The 16,788-nt window shown below is 39.1% G+C and overlaps 1 protein-coding gene across 4 annotated transcripts in view; it reads right to left on the bottom strand.

Moving 5' to 3' along the window:
• Positions 1-16,788, bottom strand: part of LOC121958440 (KAT8 regulatory NSL complex subunit 1-like) — a 50,045-nt gene that overhangs the window by 20,233 nt on the left and 13,024 nt on the right. For all 4 annotated transcript variants that reach the window (XM_042507350.1, XM_042507349.1, XM_042507351.1 and 1 more), the window contains exon 3: positions 1,327-1,468. In XM_042507350.1, the coding sequence (XP_042363284.1) occupies positions 1,327-1,468 (142 nt within the window). The remainder of the gene's footprint in view (positions 1-1,326; positions 1,469-16,788) is intronic.

Raw genomic sequence — 16,788 nt, 5'->3', positions numbered from 1 at the left:
CGTACGTCAGTCAGACGTGTCAGACACACTACATACAAAAGCAAAGAGAATAATATACACAATATTTACAAAGCCAGCTGTGAAAAGTGAAATAAATAACTAAAGGATGAAGAAGCACTATAATCATTGGATAGGGGAAGGGACCGTTTTTGTAGAGTTGAGAGGAAGGAAACAAATGTGGCTGCTTGTAAAACAGATTTAAGTCACACTACATTGCGCAAGTAGCCAACAGAAATGGCGAGCTGAAAGTGAGCACAAGCGTGGCTACTCTTTTAAAAACTTGACCCAGAAAACACTGCCCACACTTCAGTTTCAATTCCTGCTACAGAATCAACAAATTAACACACTTAGCTTAGCATAACATATCAGCTAAAGTGCATTTAATTTCGTATTGAAATATTTCTTTTTGTACTTAATTTACGGTTTGGGTGGGTGTCCCTGTCTGTGCACGTGTCCATTAAACCCCACATGACAACGTTGTCACGCTATGCCCTGGTGACAGACTGACAGGCTGGAGGTTGTAGGGGCAGGTTTGGGAGGGAGGGGTTTTATTTTGTGCCGTGTGTAACATGTTCATAATAAAAAGCAATGTTGAAACTGAGAAGTTTTTTTTTAAACAAATGAAATAACATTTGTTTTAAATTACAGACACCAGTAAAAAAAAAATCCACACACTTTTACCGATATTGGTTCAAATGTGAACAGTACTCAAAACACAAATTAACAGTTTTATCTGACAAATTCCCGCTAACATCTGGCTTTTTGACGCAATGAGAATGCGTTTGATTGGCATTCACACTTTTTGCTCAGGTTTTAATCGCCTCCATCTCTGATGGGCATTGATGGGAACACAACACCTGGGTGAACGCAGTAATTTCTGCTACTTAACCACCAAGATGCAATGATGTACCGTCACTAATTACAGTCCCTCTCCTCCTAAGCAGCTAAAACACAAATCCAATACATCTGCACCAAGTTTGAAAGGCAGACTGAGTAAGTTAGAGATACATAAACAGAACAAACCACTGAAAACTTATCAAAGACCTCTGTTCTTGCTGCTGTGTACTGCTCACTTTTTCTCTGGCCTGTCTGTGACGTTGCACACACACACACACACACACACACACACAAAATAACCCCCCCCCCCCACCCCCCCCCCACTCACACAAATGAAAGAAAGAAAGAAAGAAAGACAGAAAGAAAGACAGACTCGTACTGTGTTCACTGGCAGTGGGAATGCAGTATTTAGCGGTTTACGCCTGTCTGAAAAACCTGTGTGTGCACGCTAATTTTGGTGGGAAAGCGGTAAAAGAATGAGCAACTGACCTTGCTGGCGCGAATCTGTCTGTAGATGTCGGTCTGCTGTCGGATGCGGTACTCCAAGTCCGAGATGTGGGCCTGGAGCCAGTTCCAGTGGCTGATGATGGCGGCTCTCTCCACGGTGTAGCGGCTCCCTGCCCTCTTCCATCTGTGGGTCACAAGGGGGTGAGTGGTTAACATTTGTGAAAAAAAAGCCCATCCACCACTAAAAACAGATAAAAATGACATGATTCATGTTTTAAACACAGCTGCAAGGATTAGAAGATTAAGTCACTTGTCAGATAAACTATTTTGATAATAAATCACTGGTTTAAAGACATTTTTAAAGCATTATGTATTCATTATTTAGGGTATGTATTCAGCCTTTCAAATGTGAGGGTGTTTTTTTGCTGTGCTTTTTTCTGTTTTATGTCCTTGTAAACTGAATGGCTTTGGGCTTTGGACTGTTAGTCAGATAAAACATCTAAAGACGTCATAGTAGATTCACAGGACCTGGGGTTGACATTTATTACTATTTTTTGACATTTTATTCAAATTAATTGATGATGAAGACAATAAACATTAGTTGCAGAAAAATTTCAGTCAGTTACTGTCAATTAATTTTCTATAACAGAATAATTATTCAGTTTTAAGTAGTGTGCAGACAGGTATGAATGCCATGAATCACCCCACCAAACATAACACACTGCTGAAAGACTAAAACTGATCATTTAGAGCACATTATCTAGTGAGCCTCCGAGCATTTCCCCTGTCAGACTGCAGAGGTCAGTGAATCAGCATTATACAAAAGCTCCCAGCGATGACAACTGCAGGCACCTGGAAAATCCTTCTAATCAGAAAACAACATGATCAGGGACGCATCACAAGAGCGGCAGAAACACAAAAACAGAGATTTTTTCACTGCAGTGATTTATTTCATAGCAAACAGTGAGTGCCAGCTGAGAACAGAGTACTCCATTTTACCAGTATGACACACAGAATGGGCATTTCAAAGGCAGACATGAGAGGAAAATGTCTGCTCCTGCACCGTGCGGCAGCGACCACAGAGGGCGCTGTTTCATCAAAATACGGGCCGCAGTGACCGTGGCTGAACAATGAAAAAAAGAAATGACTCAGATGGCAGACAAAGATAGACCTTGCACTCCTCTGCGCTTTCTCCTCCCCACACCCGTCTCTGTTTTCAATTTTCAGAGCTCCACCAGGATGGAGGAAGTCAAGGGAAGGCTGCTGCTGAGGAGAGGGAGAGGAGACAGGAAGAGGGGAGGAAAAAGAGGGACAACAAGGACTGGGAACGCTCTGGCAGCCCAGAGAGGAACAGACGGGCTTTAAAAGCAATCTACAGGCCACAGGGTGCTGGAGGGGGTGGGGCTGGGTCAGAAAGCAGTGCGGCAGACACTGGGATAACCAATAATCCAACCAGGCATCCTGTCTTATTGTGGAGCTGAGCGGAAGGAGAGTTATTGTGGCTTTGCCGCAGACATCAGCCACCAATCAGTGCAATGAAAGATGTCTTGATTCCTTCCTTCAGCCACAACCTTTAGCGGTCTACATCTTGTTCCCTGCAACACAGCATCAAGGACACCACTGCAAATACAGCTGCAGTGTTACCCACTAATAGCATTTCCTGTTGCTTCTCCACAGACTCCTGCTCCTGCTCAGACAAACACACGTGTGCAGCTTTTTTACACACCGGGCGGTTCACAAAACACTGCAACGCTCCTGCACACGCCCATGGCTGGTGCATCAGATCAATGCACTGGCAATTCATTTGCATCCCTGAGTCCCTGTGGACGCTCATCTCAAAAACAACACCAGTGGTGGCGCAAAGAGAGTCGCACAAGCTGCTGCACAAACTAGCCTGTGTGTGATTCACCGAGTGGACGGCTGATCTACCGCAAAGAAAGACAAGGCCAGGTGTGATGCCCCTCGGGGTGAACGGGAAAATGATCTCAAGGAGATTCATGCTCTCTACGACAGAACATGTCTCAACATCGGCCTGCTTAAAGAGGAGAGTTAGGCCTCTACAGAAGCTAAAAGACAAAGAGACACCTGGACCCGGTGGGGGAAAGTAACTGTGAGTGCAGTCACTCAAGCACTGTGCTTAGGTACAGTTTAAAGGTACTTGTACTTTGCTGGAGTATTTTAATTTTCTGCTATTTTATGCACCTACTTCACTACAATACACATGCAAATGTACATTTTACTACACTATATTTATGAGTATAACTTTTGTAGCGGCTACAGGAAACAAACTAAAAGTTACTGAGGCTGGGCCTGGTCTATTGTCTGACACGCCAACAAAAGATTTGCTGGCCTTTGAAAATAAGAAAAGGTTCAAAAATATGTATTAATGAAAATGAATTAACTTATTAGAACAGGTACAAACTATGAGTCAAAGTAATCACAGCAATCAAAGGAAAAGTATGGCTCACAGAAAATACAGTGACCCACTTCAACCTCTTTCCTATAAACTCGACACAGATGAAAAGCATATACTCATATAGATTATGAATGTCACTGCACATACCCATGTGACTCAACTCTCCCGAAAACTGTAATTATGAAACTAATAAATACCTTTTTATAGCATTTTTTTTGTTTTGCACACAACACCGAGTCAAACTGCTTTTATGTGTAAATGTACTTGGCAATAAAACCCAATTGTGATTCTGATAATATCCCAAAAACACTAACAAAAAAAAAGTAACAATACCAAAATCAGATATTCAATTTTAAAGCCATATCTGCTGATACCAATGGTGTGCCGATATTATCTTGCATCCCTAATACAAAATATAATTAACAAATAAAAGATGATAAGAATACACCAATACGACTGCTGAAATCTCCAGTGGGAAACTCACACGCCACTGAGCACTATGTTAAGCAATACACATATAAAATATATAAAAATAAATCAAGATAAGCCCTGCATTTACCAGGTGCAATATTTAACTGAAAAGCACATTAATGCACAAATATTTATAAAATACTTTTTGTAAGCAGAGTGTAGCCCCTTCCACACACGCACTGCAAAACTGAAATATAATCTAGACATAGCTGTCAGGTCGCACTCTATTCTGCCAGATCCCGGGTTAAAAGCCTGCGAAATATGTGTGAATAAAGCAGGTAAATGCACACTGAATTTAGGGTGAGCAAGAGGCTGTGATGACAATGTTTCTACCAGAAGAAAGCAAACATGCAAGGGTAGAGAAGAACAATCTTCATTTACACAAAGATGGCAATAAAAATGTCTTAGAGAAGCAATTCACTGCTGGAAAGACTGCCTTCTAATAAAACTAGGCTGTCTCTGCAGTAGAGAGATGCAAATACATTTAAAATTGGTGCTTCACGACCAGAGAAAACAGAGCAAAAAGGACTGTGGTATTCGCTTTTGCTCAAGATATAGAAAACCTACAACTACCAGAATGCACTGCACCACAACCAATAAATGCTCCTGCTGGTGGGTGACATAATGTGGACTGGTTTGTGTGAAATGGTTGGTAAAAAAACAATCTTGTATTGCAGTTAAAAGTTAAAAGCAGTTGTGGTGAGGAATAGGAAACGTATCAACAGAATTCTGGTTTATATTTGATCAACGCTGTTTAGTTTTACTGTTTAATCTGTTTTTTTTTATTGTATCATTGAATCATTGTGTATCATTGTTATGATACAAAGCTGGTTAAAAGTCTGCAAAGTATCCTTTTGTCTGGAGAAGGGCTGCAAATCGTAACCACTTTCCTGGTTACTGGTCAAATTAACAATCAATTAATTGTTATATGAAAAAAAAACATTAAACTTTCCTTGTTCCGAAATACAAAAAGCATTTTTTTCTTCAATTGTAGCTCACAGCAACATTTTGCATATACTTTGGCTTTGTCTATTAACGGTTATCATCCCTAATTTATAGTCATTATAATTATACATTTAAAATTATGTTATAGAAAAAATTTACATATATTTTATAAAATTAGACTTTTTTTCCCCTGCATATGTTTTGGGTCAATTTCTTGTTTTAAATTTTTTTGGGCTTATTTTCACGTACTTTTCTTCTAACTTTTCACTAATTTCTTGCTATTTCTGGGTCATGTGTTATTAAGACGCTTTTCCCCATGTTGTTGAAAGAAATCAAACAAATTTCATGTTTAACTGAGTTCTTAACAGTGGATTTATGGATAGTCGATTATTTGTTACAATCCCTAATCTGGAGAGATGATGACATTAGGAGACCCTGTCGGTGAGGGACAAAGCAAAGACCGCCACGGCAAATTAAAGGAACGGAAAGAGACACTGTTGTTTATGACCAAATTACAAACCGGTTATGGGGCTGCTTTGTAATTTGCGTCATGTCTGCCTCATGCACGCTCTACCCAGACACCAACCCTGAAATCCTGAAAACTGAGTATTTCCAGTTGAAGAGAAAACTCATGACACAAGACGATCTCCTGCTGCGTGCTACACGTGAGAGAGAAATTCCAAAAATCTGACATTGTCCAGAGAACATATGAGAAAATTACTTACATAACACAGTATTTCTACACTGTGGAGTTGTTATTTTTTCTAAAGAAAAAGATCTGAGTACGTCTTCCACCACTGCTAAGACCTGGACAAGACAAGGGGAAATTAATTAAAGTTGCAACGAGCAACTTGAACTGTTGCACAAATTGGAAGAAATTAGTAGTTTTGGAAAATTATTTTTTAACAAGACTGGGAAAACTGTCCATTAAAACCTAAATTTATAATTATCATCATTATACATTTAAAATTACTGTACAAAATGATGATTAAAATTTAAACCATTTCCTTTTTGTTTTTCTTCTAATTTTTATGTATTTTTCTACTTTTTTGCTCATTTTTGGGCCATTTCTTCTTGAGTTGCTTATTGCCCTTTTCTCGTGTTTTTGAAAGAAATCGAGCCAATTTGCTCAAAGGGTTAAGGTTGTAGGAGAATGTAAAGTATGGTGGATCCCACATCCAGTCCTTTAGCTGTATCATGAGGACCTGAGAGCTGTAACGTCAGGGTTAACCCTGCGTTTTCAGCACTACAAAGCTGATTCACTTCAACAGGGATAAATCACCGTGGTAACTTATGCTGAAGCTGCTCCAGAGAGGGCTGATATTACAGACTGAATCACAGCCTTTCAACACTCAGACCACTGACCAATTAGATCACTGGAAAACAAATATTCCAACATAGACATGAGAGAATATATTTTTATAGGTCAGTAGAATCATTCTTTTTTTCCAGGCTTTTTTTTTATTTCCACTGGTTTTAAAACAGAGCTTCTGGCTCATAAAGATAATTTACAACAATAAACACAATGATTTTATCTGCATTTTAATTGTGCACAGTGATCACACAGAAATGATCGCTCACAATCTGTTTGATCTTACACTCACCGCAGCTCAGAATAAATTTATCACCTGTGTAATAACTGAAAATAAAAAGCAAAGCTTGTGTTTTATTAGAAAAATAATACACACGCCGTTAGCTGGCTCCTGTGATTACAAACACAGCATTGTGATCACAGACCTCATCGGTCAGTAACTACTTTCCCACTCTTTATTTCAGTAGCAGACACAGTCTGGCATTATTTTTAAGTGATTTTATGTGACATATTCAGAAAAGTTGCATCATCATCCAATTAAATATAAAAAAATACTCATTCTATTTTATTATACATAATACTACAATTTTGGCCTACTTTTAAAATTTGGAAGTTATGTGTCGTATACCAAGTCTTTTTATTCTGTTATAACGTTATAGGCTATTACTTCAATTTAACTCTGGTAAACAACAAATCAGACAATTGCTGCAATTAACATGTACCACCATCAACATTACGTTATTTGCACCGTATGTAATATTTATGCATTGTGCAAAATCAGAAAAATACTTCAGCTCAGAGTTGATGTTTTGTACAAGCAAACTTTGTCAGTCTGTGATATCGGCTAAGGATGATAACAAATAATTGACAAACGATTAATCGGCAGTAAAGAATTTAATTGAACATGCAGCATTTAATTGATTAATCGATAGGCTACATAATGCTGTCAAAGAATATGCAATATGTTGCTGTAAACCTTGAGGAAAAAAACATTTGATATTCTTTGAAAAGTTTTTATGTTTTTTTTTAAATAATGATTTATAGATTGTTAATCTTCCAAATAATCAATTAAGGAAAGTGCTTACAATTCTATTATCAGCAAAAATCAGCATGGTGGCCTATTCTGATATTTTATTTTAAAGCCAATTTCTGCTGATATTATCACCCATCCCCAAGACAAAAAATATAATCAAAAAAAATGATGACTACTGAGATCTCCAGTGGAAAACTCACATGCCACCGAGCAGTATGTAAAGTTATGTACATATAGAATATATAAAAATAAATTAAGATATGACCCTCATTTAACAGTTGCAATATTTAAGTGATGAGCACATAAACGCATCAAAGCAGAGTATAACCCCTGCAAAACTGAAATTAAGGTCTGGACATATTATCGGGCATCCCTTCTTTTAGCTATACCTAAACAAGACATTCCCACCATCTCTTATTATATTATTAACTACATCTGTGGTTCTCTTGCTCATAAATGACAAATATGTGTCTCTTCCACATGGCTGGATAGTAAGGTGAGTGGAGTTGACTGAGCTACTTGATAACCAGCTTCCTCATACCGGTTATCCAGACGGCCAATGCTAGGGTTAGTGAAGCCAGATAATGAGAAGGCATCTTTGGTATGTTGAACTTGCTTTGTACTCAAAAGGGCTCTGAGTTAGACTTGATGTGCTGGGTGAATTAAAATGAAAAACACAAGGGTTTTCAGTTCTCAGGGTCCTGAGGACAAAAGCTGCCAACCACTGGTCTAGATAAGATTGAAACGGAAGCAGGAAGAGCTAAAATTGCAGTAAAATATAAACACAGAGGCCATTACAAGTCCAGTGACCTTAATCGTCAGAGTGACGGAGGAGGATGAGGAGGAGGGGTCAGTCAGCAGCATTGGGAACCCCCCCCCCCCCCCCCCCCCCCATCCGCACACTAGGAGCTGCACGCCCCCCCTCTCTAACCAGGACATCATTTTCTCCCCCCCCCCGACCCCCACACACACAAAGCACCAGCGGCAATCACTACAGCCGCCGTTTTGTGGCCGTCAGCACATTCTCCATTGTGGTGCTTCTCTGGATGCAGCACATATGTTGCGTGGCGCTCCCCTGTACCATACTGTCCCCACCAAAACCAACACATCCGCACAAAACACGTGGCCCAACCATTCCGCCAAAAAAACCAACAGGCCCTCTGAGCGAGCTGACCCGTCTCCACCTGATGCACCTTTCCACTGGAAATTCACCATCAACACAGAAGACGTGTGATTTTTTCCTCCAAGCTCAAAGAAACAATTTTCGTTTTCAAAGACCCAGACATTATTTGAGCTGCTCTTTTCATACTGTGAACACAAAATCCTATTTCTATCACCAATTATGTGCCAAAATCAAGTGCATTTTTGTCAACAGTGTTGCTCTATTCTATTGTGTGTGTTTGTTAATATACACACAATAGAATAGGGGCACTTCCTCTCCATATGGACACACAACTGGCTGCTGGTAGGAGATTAACTTTCTATGCCCAATGCTTGTAAGAAGCAATGTAATTATGCCGTACACTTTATATGTAATTCTCAATAAATTGTCATCTGCTCTGCCATTTTTTTGCTCATCATTTCAGCACTGTGAGCAGATGTTCAGCAGAGCGTATACATCCAAGTCTACTGTGAGATAAAAGTGAAAAGAGACAAGGGCTCTGACAAACGTTTTATACCTAAAAACACACACTCCACAACAGAGACGTTTTGCTGCGCTATTATATGTTTGCTGCTGTATTTTATAATCGACAGCTTTGTCAGATTATTCTAACTTCATCAGTTATCAAATGGGAGCAGACAAGCTTCACAAACAGGGTTCCCACTGTTTTCCAGACATCATTTTACAGGACATTTTCAGTGATGATCCAACTGGTATGACATTTTTACAATCACAAAGACACTAATATGTTCCTCTCTGCATCAGTCTCCAGTAAAGAACATGCAGTCTATGGCTATAGTTTATTCAGGAAAAAATCAATTACAAGCTTAGAAATTATGACCAATAAAGTGCTGCAGCAATGAGTCCTAAAAAGGCATGAATTAGTTAGCATTTCAGCACTTGTTATTTGAGTGTGTTTTTGGTTAAATGCCTGCATTACAGTCTGTGGTAAACACAAGCTCATGAGATTTTGACATTAGAAGTACAACAAAAAAGAGGTTAGCAAATACCCCTCTTGCTATTTTAATTGCAAAACTTTGAAGCTTAATATGTTAAAACCACTCAAAACGTAGACAGGACCTCATAATTGTCAGGTGGTGATGTTGTGGCTAAACGAAACTACAGAGAGTCATCACGCCAAACACTGCTCTGCAGCCTTGTTGTGGTGGCATTAAATCATGCAAATGTGATTTATTTACAGCCTAATATTAACTGTTTACTTCTGGTGATCGCGTCTACGCTTTAAAAGTGGGGCTTACTTAACAAAATGTGCACATATAAACTTGTGTTTGCTGCAGAAACAGAACAAAATCCAAAATTCATTTAAAAAAATTCTGTTGGCTTTTTGCCACAGGAACCAGGACAAAAAACTGTAATGCCTGCAGCACTTTAAATGATAGAATAATGCGAACACCTGCAGACATATACAGCATGTCACTTTATTAGTTCTAGTGAAGTGTCTGCTCAGAACATTTGGGACGGGCCGACTGCTCTGGTGCTGCTGCGTGCAGCTTTCTTAAGAACCGCTCATCCAAACACTCTACGCTGAGCTTTACCACCATTATTCTGAGATTTAGACACTTAAATTCCAACCTGCATGTGCTGCCAAGTGACATGATTTAGGGGTATGTTTACAATGTTTCCACGACTCAAGCGAGAGCAGCCAATTCAAAATATTCTCGTACATAAGCTACCATTTGAACGTTAATATAATAAATGTAAGTTAACTAATTTTATGCAAAATCAATGCACAACAACCCAAAAAATAAAACTAAGTGTACACCACAATAATGTATAAACAGCCCAAAAAAATGACACCACCCAATTTCTGTCCATTTCAGACTAGGACTGCTTCTAATCATTAAATACACTATTGATTATTCTGTGCATTATTTTCTTGATTAATTGATCTTTAAAAGGTTAAAAAAAAAATGGTGAAAAATGTCAATCAGCATTTCATCCTAAAGTGTCAGTTTACTGTCATAGAAGAGTAAAAAAAACCAGAAAATATTCACTTTTTAGATGCTGAAATCAAAGAATTTCGACATTTCTTTTTCTTTCTTTAAAAAAAACAAGCCAATTTATCCATTATCAAAGTAGTTGGAAATTAACAGCTGACAGTTTTGAGTTTTTGTTAAATGTGCAGCTGACATTCATCCCAACTTCCTTGTTTTCACATGGTTTTGCAGATGTGCCACAGCTGTAAAGTGCTGCTATCAAGTGAAAACAGGATTTTAAAGTCCAAATTTTGATCAGGCTGGCAATAAAAAAAGAAGGCTTCACAAACCTACAAAACTTTCTTTACAGATCTTACAAGAAATAGCGTTACACAAAAATAAAGCTGCTGGCTATTTATTGTAAATACAGTTATTTGGCTGCCAAATGTGTCAAATCAAAACCTAATTTGAATTTTGTCTTATTTTGGATGCACAGTGTGGATACATAAATTATGAGAACTTATTCATTAGGATTCACAACACATACTCAATATTAACTCCAATTGTGTATAAAAACACTCAATCATGACAGAACTAACCAAGCTCATGTCTGACTTACACTTATCTTGTTTTTATGAATTATGTGGCAACTAATAACAATAACAATAATTCACACGTTCTCACACCCATGTTCACATTTTGAAACCTGAGCTCTTTGTAGAAAATGCCAGAGGAACATGATTATAAAGAGAAGGGTGAAGCAAAGGGAAAAGACCTGTAGACATTTTGCTTTTCCATATGAAACGAAAAATAAAATTACTTTGCAAGTACGCTTCACAAAGCATTCAGCCATCATTCATGCTTAGTAACAAGAACAAGGGAAATCAAAGCAGGAGCTGTCATTTTGATTTCTTTGTTCTCTAGAGTCAAGGATTTTCAAAAGCACATTAAAAGAGCTGAAAATTATCCAGACACAGAAACATTTAGGAGAAGGTGATAATTGCTTTATTTTTCAGGTTTTATTTTAAAGCGTGGCTGGCTGGAGTTTCACAGGACAGCTGCTTAAACTCATCTCAAACAGGAAGAAACTGCTCGGGAGCCGGGATTGTGAGCGAGGCAGGCCGACAGGGTGTGGGGCAGGAAAAACGAGAGAGGGCAAATTCAGCCGGAGAGCTGCAGCAGTCATTACATAAAAGAGGGGGGTTATGTAACGCCTGTGGGTTCGTGTTGAGGAACTTGGGCCTGAGCTAAACACATCCAGATGTGTCAAACGGGACAGAGATCTATACAGGCGCTCACATACATACATCAACACACACGGAGGAATGAGAAGGAAAAAAAGGGAAAATCATAGCAAAGCTGCTCAGAATGCAGAGTAATGCTGAGCCATAAGCATGAAAGGCACGCTGTAGCCTCGGCCAACCTAGTTACCCTAATTCACGAGCAGCAGGCACGCTCTGCGGACCCGGTGGACTCTGGATCATCCAGCCCTAGTTTTATCATCTGACAGACAAAAATCCTGCTGCATTTTAGTGCTGGTCAGATGACAAAATTCCCGACATTTTCATTGTTCTGTCTATTATGTAAGCTCTGAGATTTCCTGATGAGCATTATTGTTGCCTCAGAAACAAGAAACGGTGCCCACTCGTTCCAGAACAACCCGTGCTCCATGTCTAAATAAACACACTTTCCATGAATATGTCACCCTTAATGCATTAACTGTCTGTCATTTCGCAGCTCCTATAAAAGCAGACTTCATTTCTGGAGCTAACAGCACCCACACCCTGCTAGAGGCCGTTGTGGACGTCACATTCACAGACAGACATACTGGCTGGAGCAGAAAGGCCCTGCAGCATAAGCACGACAACAGATGTTGGCCGGCCCCCAATCCTCTAAGATACGGGAAACCACGTCTACAGTATAGACAGGGATGACAGGATTAGTTGTAAGCAACGCGCTGCATCCAAACAAGCAGCCCAAATAGGTTATTTTCCACACTGCTGTCAACTAAGCTGCTGACGTTAAATAATTGAGGTGCTGGTACCTGAAGAAGACGTTACATTGTCTGTAGTGTTGACTGGTGTAGCACTGTAAGCCATTAATTGGTAACTGAGACAAAATGTCAGTTGTGAAAATGTGGCATTATGGTTATATACACACACCCTACTTCCTGGAGGACTAACGTGTTCACATTGAGGAGAGGCTTCTCCTCTGCAGGGTTGGGAGCTGAGAACCTGTTTTTTACTGGTTGTTGGATGGATGATTATACAATGTGCATCAGACGGCTGCTTAGAAAGGCATTACAGATGAGCAGTTTTATATTTCCAAGGCAGCTTTCACCCGGCATACAGGGAATTATTAGCTTTACATGTGCTACCACTTGGCAAACATTTGCAAACCTGTAAGCGATGGATGCTTCTGTGACAGCAGCACAATAACTTACAATAACAAAGCTTGTTTGGGAACATCAGAGCACATTAACGTCTCTCTCTGACCCTGCTTTATTATTATTAAATTGCATAATTTTGCTGTATATTGTAGCAAGTAATAGAGGCCAAAACACAAAACTCTTGCCCTTAAAAAATTGGCACAACCAGCTGTCATGTGCGCACAGATCTGGGTTATTTTTATGAGTGAAAAATGACATTGGGTTTCTTCAAACATTTCCTGCAGGGAGGGCAACATCGCAATATTTGCTTCAGCAGGCTGTTATGTGGGTCAGCAGATAAAGCTCAGAGTCAGTGATTAATTAATCAGTCATCTGCATTAATTATAAAATTAATTCAAAGCTTTTATGTCATCTTCAAATGTTTTGTGTTGTTATAACCAGAGAACATTACTGCAAAAAAAGCTACATACAAAACTAAAGGTTGAAATAAGCTCATGTACTGCAGTCATCAGTGAGTACGTCTGTATCATAATTAGCCATACAGGTCTAAATACTGTAAGACACAGTAATTGAACATGCTTGCAATTCTGTAGTTTGACACACATTAAAGGGGCTCTATGCAAAGTCCAGAGTGTATGAGTTGTATAAAAACGGTTGGCAACATGTAGGAGGCAAAGCCGAAGGCTACCAGCTAACGGTGCTAACTCCATAAACAGCACTAAACAACAGCAACAGTGCTGAAAGAGCTTACTGCGTTGATGTGAACGATACCACGCTAAACTGCTGCGGCGCTGCTGTAGAGCTGCCTGCTGCGCTGCTGTAGAGCTGCCTGCTGCTGTAAACACTGTATTTCCACAATAGTAAGCCCAAGTAATGAGTCCTAAAACCCAGAAATCTGTTTTAGCACCTCCAGCAACTCAAAGTCAGTGGATTTTTTTGAATGAGTTTTTAGTTACATGTCTGAGGAGACCATGTTTTGTTCTACGACATAAAATATGTCAGTAAATATCCTACTGTGACCTTTGAAGCGTTTTTGTCCTGAAGAAGGCGATTGCTAACAAGCAGCTAAATGAGATTTATAGCCTGACATCAGCTCTTAACCTCTGCCAATTGCATTTAGTTTAGATTAAAAATCCTGTAAGCGGTGTTAGATTTCCAATGGAAAAATCCCACTGACTTTTTGACGAGGGAAGCAGGGGACGCTAACAGGCTAACTTCCAGAACGACCTCCCTGAGGCACTCTATTAAAAACCAATACTTTACTAATTTATGGAGCCGCGCAAGCCACTGCAATGTCAACAACACGGTAATGCAAATAATTCACAATAAATAGCCTTATGTTGATAGCTGAAGAGATTCTGTGAAAGGTGGTATAATGTCAATATGATAATTAAAAGACCATTTTCACAGTCCGTTTTAGCTGAAAAACATGCATGTCGCACAAAAAAACAAATTTCTAAATGTGCCGTGCTTGAGCAGGGATGCTCACGCCAGCATTGAGCAAGACATGAGCTAGCCAATGAGACACAAACATACACCAACATGCATCCAACCAGCTATCCAAAACAAACCACAGAGGCACTCAAATTAAAACACACAGAGGGCGCGTGACTTCATTCGGCTCAGGACATTTCTTCACTATATCTCAAAATCTTATCTTAAAATGGAAAATTGTGGTTTGCTGCTTTACTAATGCTCCAAACGTCTCACACAAGTGCTTTAACTCAAGCTGAATCAATAAGGTGTACGAAAGACCTATTTTTATGCACTTAAGAGCAGATGTTCACAGCAGTGACTAAGGTTGCAAAAAGCTGTACCTGCTTCGCAATAAAAACCCTTACAATGGTTGGCTTTCATGGTAAAGCAGGGACAAGATGTATCATGTTTGCTATGAAAGATAAACTGCAGTTCAGAATGAAGCTGATGAGAAAGAAAATGAGTTTGTTACCAGTAATTTTGCTCAGTTATTTAAGGACATTAGAGGGAGGTTGGTCAGAGGAAAACGCAGTGATGACTGTAATGAGCTGAGCAGGAGTCATGTTACTTTTGTACTGAGGTAGCCTGCCTTATCCCTGCTGTTTAATCTGAATAATACCTCTGAGCCTTCCAGAAGCTTTCTCAAATATGAAAGTACATGTAGTTAGTACTAAACAGGCAGTTTGTGAAACTGCAAAAAATATGATTTATGCTTGAGCTCAGCAAACAACCGGAGCAGTTTGCTTTCCATCAGGGTCCGATATAAAACAACATACAACAATAACAATGCCTGATAATGTACAACACAACTATCCGCACTGATGTGGTGCCACAACAATGGGTTAAATCCTTCGCCAGCTCTCCAGACTAACTTTTTCCACTGGTAGCACTAGTGCTCCTTCCCAAATATTTTAGGAGCACCAGCATAGAATTTAGGAGCACTAGTTAAACTGACATGCAACACAACACACTGATTTTTTAACTGATAAATCAGACACAAATATGCTGTTTTATGTTGAGGGAAAAAGTCACAAACTCTTGGTTATGTAGCTCTGAAATTAGCTGGTGTTTGCTGCTGAATTTACACATTTACATCTCAACTATTTAAAAATCTATTTCCTTCAAGGAGCATAAACGTGGGACTTTAATTTGGGCAATTTTCCAACATGATACAGAAAAAATGCTTAGTTTTGAGTCTATATGTCGTTGGAGCAGTCTTAATTAAAATTTTATCAACCCAAAATCAAAGAATAAAGTAATTTCGCTCGCAATTTGGTGGGATTTCTAATTTATAAGGAAAGCAGGTTACGGGTCTTAGACATCCTGCGAATATAATCCATTATGTTTCCAAATATGTCCTACACTCACCTATAAACCTCATTCATAAAAACCCTGAGCCTGTTTACACCTGGTATAAAAATGTGTTTTGAGTGATCTGATCACAAGTGGACAGCAATAAATACAAGTGCAAGTTTTGAATCCACAATTCCTGTCAAATCGTGGACCATATGTGGCCACTCCCACATACAAGCGGCTCGCCTTTCAATTATCGCTCGCATAACACGCCTACGTCGCCTTCGATTGGAAATAATGGTGGCAAGTGCGGTGGCTACAATAGAAATAAGCCTGCTAATGTTTTGAACATCCATCGCAGTGCTTTTTGAAATGTTAAGAAGTCACAGAACATCACTAAGTGGATAAGCAGTCATCTCACAAATGTGTTTTCTCAACATTTCTAAAATATCGCTTAAGTTTTGGCAAATATGTCATGGAAACCTGCCGAAAATCTCTCTAACTGTGCCCTTTGACTTTCTAACGTTAAACAACAAAGGCTGTAAGCAAGTGGTCAGCTGGAGATGCATGATGCATACAGGTGTAAACAGGACCTGAACCCAATGCAGCCTTTAACCTCTTTTTCTTTAGTACGGCTTTTATATCTGTGAGATTCAATCATCTCAATACTTTCTGTCCCAGCAAAATTCTATTTTATTTTCTTAACAACAAATTCCTAATTTGATGAGAAAATGTTATCTAAATTCCAGTTTCTATCATGATGACCCCAATATTACAGACTTCTGACAAATGTAATTTGCTATTAGAAACATATCAGCCTAATTCAATATACTCCTTGGTATTACAGAAGATTTAAGAACTGTGGAAAGCACCTACAACTTCCAAAATTACTATCCAATTCCTAACCCCCCTCTCAATAGGTAGACCTTTCACTTTCACTACAACTGTAATAATCAATCACATTTCATGTAATGTCATTGAACATTTACTTATATATGACCATCTGACTCCATTATACGCATTACTGGATTTAACTTTATATTAAAAAAGGTATTGTTTCAGTAATACAG

Source organism: Plectropomus leopardus, chromosome 19 (assembly GCF_008729295.1).
Source record: "Plectropomus leopardus isolate mb chromosome 19, YSFRI_Pleo_2.0, whole genome shotgun sequence".
Taxonomy (NCBI): domain Eukaryota; kingdom Metazoa; phylum Chordata; class Actinopteri; order Perciformes; family Serranidae; genus Plectropomus; species Plectropomus leopardus.
The sequence above is the reverse complement of the archived record's forward strand: the minus strand, read 5'-3'. Positions and strand labels throughout refer to the sequence as shown.